Source organism: Formica exsecta, unplaced genomic scaffold (assembly GCF_003651465.1).
Source record: "Formica exsecta isolate Colony F162 unplaced genomic scaffold, ASM365146v1 scaffold878, whole genome shotgun sequence".
In the NCBI taxonomy this organism is placed as follows: domain Eukaryota; kingdom Metazoa; phylum Arthropoda; class Insecta; order Hymenoptera; family Formicidae; genus Formica; species Formica exsecta.
The window spans coordinates 713,868-718,187 of record NW_021853648.1 but is presented as its reverse complement, the minus strand read 5'-3'; the positions used below and the strand labels follow the sequence as shown (position 1 = coordinate 718,187).

The 4,320-nt window shown below is 33.2% G+C and overlaps 1 protein-coding gene across 1 annotated transcript; it reads right to left on the bottom strand.

Moving 5' to 3' along the window:
- Positions 1-1,286: 1,286 nt before the first annotated feature.
- Positions 1,287-3,686, bottom strand: LOC115244896 (diphosphomevalonate decarboxylase). Its single transcript, XM_029822907.1, has 9 exons — positions 3,497-3,686; positions 2,999-3,069; positions 2,844-2,911; positions 2,702-2,748; positions 2,472-2,623; positions 2,237-2,404; positions 1,851-2,144; positions 1,587-1,748; positions 1,287-1,506 (listed from the first exon to the last, which is right to left on the bottom strand). Exons 1-9 carry the CDS (start codon positions 3,546-3,548, stop codon positions 1,357-1,359), a joined length of 1,164 nt encoding a protein of 387 aa, XP_029678767.1. The 5' UTR covers positions 3,549-3,686; the 3' UTR covers positions 1,287-1,356.
- Positions 3,687-4,320: the final 634 nt, after the last annotated feature.

Below are 4,320 nucleotides of genomic sequence, written 5' to 3'. Positions count from 1 at the left end.
GCAAAGGATTTCGATAGGGACGGCGACAGGGAATAAATGCCCCGGGATAAACCATGGGATGACGGCGTTGGGGAGATTTTTCGCCAAAGCTCCCCGCAATTCCTCGTTGTCTACCGGGCCCGGCTCTATGCAGAAGACTCCTTCAGGAAACGGTTCGGTTAAGGGGATCTAAAAGCTCGTCTGTTTTACCGACCATAATAATTAATATTTGCTTAATATAAAAGTTTTGCAGTTTGTATGCGCAAAATAGAATAACTTCGTCTTCGGAATTGCATGAAAGAATATAGGTGAACGTTTAAAAATGTATTTAGAAGCCTAGTAAAAAACATTTCGGTGTGCAAAATTTTGCACACCGAAGCAAAATTTTGCACACCGAAATGTTTTTTACTAGGCTTCTAAATGCATTTTTAAACGTTCACCTGTATTCTTTTATGCAATTCCGAAGACGAAGCACGTGCAGCTAATAAAACTAATAGATCCATAATATTTCTCCTCATTTTTGACCCATAATTATGTATATTTAGCAGGGACATGCACCAACGGCCGTTTTACCGTGACACCGAAAAATTAATCTGCCCATGTAGTTCCGCTGGCTCTAAAATAAATCTAGTTGACGCTATTGTACGAGCTAGAAAAGGCGTGTCTTTCGAAAAACGGCGAAGTGGCCTCTTTCAGGCTTTTCTTTGGTATAAAGCTATAGAGTAGAGTTCAATGATTCTAACGAAATCACACACACACACGCATGCACCCACACGTACATATACAATGTTTTTTTTCATAGAAATATCACAAGATATAGGTAGATACAAGTTATGTTTCATAAATATATTTTTTGTATAATATGATTCGATCTGCTACAGTGACTTATTTATCTATTGATAAGCAAGATAAATGTGATGGTATCGATAATAAATATTAGAACTTGTGTTATGAACCACAATATGCTATTAATTTAAATATGCTTCAAGAAAGTCATACATATAAATAACAACTTTTTTATTCATTTAATTTTGTACATCCTGTTTCTCTTGTAATTATGAAATTTTCGGGAAGAAGAATATTATTATATTAATAACTTTTCCATAATATTACAGTCTTACATATGTAGAATATTTTATAACTATAATTAATATGTTCATTTGTGTGCGAAGTCCAGGAACTGCTTCCTCTTAAAATTAAAATTAAATGCGTATTTTGATAGTGACAAATAACACATACACATCACATAGTGAATGTATATTATTAATATGTACAAAAATTGGAGAGAGTGAAAATAACACAGAGAATTAAAGGAAATATAAATGATTTATTTTTGTTTATTAGAATAATAGATAATAAAAATATATGTCACATATATCAAGAAAAATTAATAGGATTACCCTGACCATCTAATAAATGATCCTGTGGGCTATCAAGATATTTAGGTCCATCTCCCACTTTGGTATATATTATGTACTTAAGTTGTCCCGGTGGATGTTTTTGAAACTTCAATTTCTCCAATAAATCCTATACAGAAAAATAATTGTAATGAGCGCATATCCAAATAATTAATATTCTGAACTAATCATAGTACACAAAGTACATACTTTTGCAGGTTTGATTTCTTCAACAGATAATCCTTTTTTATATTCAATTGTCACATTTTCCAGAGGAGGAAAAAAATAATTCAGAACACCCATCACTGCTGGCACATCCTTCTCTAATAAATATAATGTAGCATTTGACCCAGCATCAAAAGTATACGCAACCTAACAATTTTTTTTATTGATAAAAGAAATGTGTATAACCCAAGTTATTTTATGTTATAATTGACAGTAAAAAGTGCAAGATATAATGAAGATATTTCGTACTTTCACATCATTAACTGCCTCATTATAGGAATGTATAAGATTCATGATACTGTTAGAGATATTGTTCATATAAACACATGGAGGATACGTATCGAGGCACACAGCATGCATCTGATTCGAATCCTTCATAGTGAGTTCGGCAAAAGTTTTGAAATCCTTTTCAATGATTGCCTGTTGCATTTTATTAGCTCTTTCCGGAACTGTATGTGTTATCCTATATTGCAGAAATTGAGAAGTTTCCATGCTTCGTTTCATACCTATTGCACTTGAAACCTTTTTTTGTTCTTCATTTACCTATAAATTTGCATTTTATAAATTGTGTTAAATATCCCTTTATATTTATCAAATATTCTTATTTTTATATAAAGAAATGTTTTTTTCCTTACAACTAGCACTAAAATCCTCATTTCCGGCCAATGAGAAGCAGGCACAATCTGCTTTGCCATGCTGTCTGTTCCATACTTGTCTAGACCCATGTGCCATCTTACAAAACCACCCATAACACTACGACAAGCTGAACCAGAACCAGAACGTGCTATAACACTAATGTCTCCCTACAGAATATTATTAATTATTTTAATGAGATAATATAATTTTTGTATTAATACATTAAATAGATACCTCTACTTTATAAAGCTTGGCTAGTGCTGCTGCGAGACACGCATATCCTGCTGCACTGGAAGCTAGACCAGCAGCAGTTGGAAAATTATTTTTTGAACAGATGTGAATCTTCCAGTCATTCATATAACCAGGTAATTGTGAACGTTTCTTAACTTAAAAAAGAAGAATAGAATTTAAAAAGATTTTATTTCCAGTATCTTTAATAAATTTCTCTATGCATTAACTCTTACTCTCTTTCAAACAATTTTGAAGTCTTGGATTTTTTATATCTTCTTCCCTGAAAAATATATATTTTTATATATTAAAACATGAATCTGAAAAAAATATATATGCATAATGAAAACGAAATGAAAATATCTCATATTAATGTACCTCCCATTCAACCAAATATGATCTTCTTTGAAATCAAGGCTGATCATGACGCTAGTTTTTGCGTGCAACTATGAAGAACATAAAACTAGAATATTAGAAATATCTTGCCAAGCTTTAATGTTCTATAATTTGATTTAGAAGTTTAAATTATTTACCTGATCCGTGTCTAAAGTAGCACTTATAGAATCATTGGTTGGTAAAATTAAAGATTCATCTCTCTTTCCCCCTAAAATCATAAATTTAAAAAAAATTGATTTTAAAAATATAAGAGTGAAAGACGGTCGTGTATAAGGAGTGACGTTCCCATATTATTATTGTAACTGCTTTAGTTGATAGCTATTCAAATGTTAATACTTTTGTACAATACAGACTGCTCTTGAACGTTGCTTGAAATATTAAAAAATGAGTGTGTAGATGTAATAGAGTTTACAATAATGATTTCGTGTTACAACGTTGTATTTAATCACAAATTATAATCTTTTCTTTCTGAAAGTTTAGAAAATTTATAATAAAAATTTACGATTTTATGTGCACAAAAAATGTGAAAAAACTTAAATTATATATAATAAATGTGAAGAAAATAAAATTATTGTACATTAATTATAGTCGCAGATTAATTATTTATAATAAAGCATATACTTATGAGCACGTACAATATTTAATGACTGCGATATTGACCGGTGCAATGCAAGTAACGGTATTCATGATTGAAATTCGTGTAGTCACTCTTCACTCAATTACTATCGCACTGCGATCTGCGATCTGCGATCTGCGATCTGCGATTTACGATCTACGATCTACGATCTGCGACCTGCGACTCTGCGATCTCCAGATCGCCGGCGTGAATTTATATATGTATGGGGTGGGGGAAGGAAAAGAGAAGGGGACCAGATCCACGTGTCAGCGAATGATATATATATCTATAGAACTCGATGAATTCTAGTTAATTCCATAGACATAGTATATCTAGACCGAGCGTTGAGGAGTGGGAGCCGAGGTGCACGTAGAAAAGGACATACTCTGTTTCGTGCCCCTTGCGTTCTCTCTCGCTCGCACAGAGCATAGCGCTCTCTTTCGTCATGCTACGTGCGAGCGAGAGAGAACGCAAGGGGCACGAAACAGAGTACGTCCTTTTCTACGTGGGCATCGGCCCCAATGTTGTTCTCGGGGACGCTTTCTCGCGCATGCGCGTTAAACATGGCCTTAAGATACGTGTCAAATTTATAAGAAAAAGGGTACTGTTAAGCCCTCTGCTCAGATAATGTTAAGAATAATCTAAAATGTTTTACAAATTAATGAATCACAAATAAATAATAAAAAATTAATAAAAGACGATTATAATTAGCTTAAAAAATTTCTGGCATTAAACATATTATTGTAAGTAATGTACGTACACAAATATGTACTACATACGCCGTCGCTGGATTTCTCTACCAATGCGCTGCGCATGCGCGAGAAAGCGTCCCCGAGAACAACA

What these genes read in the sequence shown, in the direction of transcription:
- LOC115244896 (XM_029822907.1), bottom strand. Translation starts at nt 3,548, where the DNA reads ATGAATACCGTTACTTGCATTGCACCGGTCAATATCGCAGTCATTAAA. An exon ending in CTACTTTAGACACGGATCAG is followed by an intron (nt 2,912 to 2,998) that starts GTAAATAATTTA and finishes TGTTCTTCATAG; the next exon opens with TTGCACGCAAAAACTAGCGT. An exon ending in TCAAAATTGTTTGAAAGAGA is followed by an intron (nt 2,624 to 2,701) that starts GTAAGAGTTAAT and finishes TTCTTTTTTAAG; the next exon opens with TTAAGAAACGTTCACAATTA.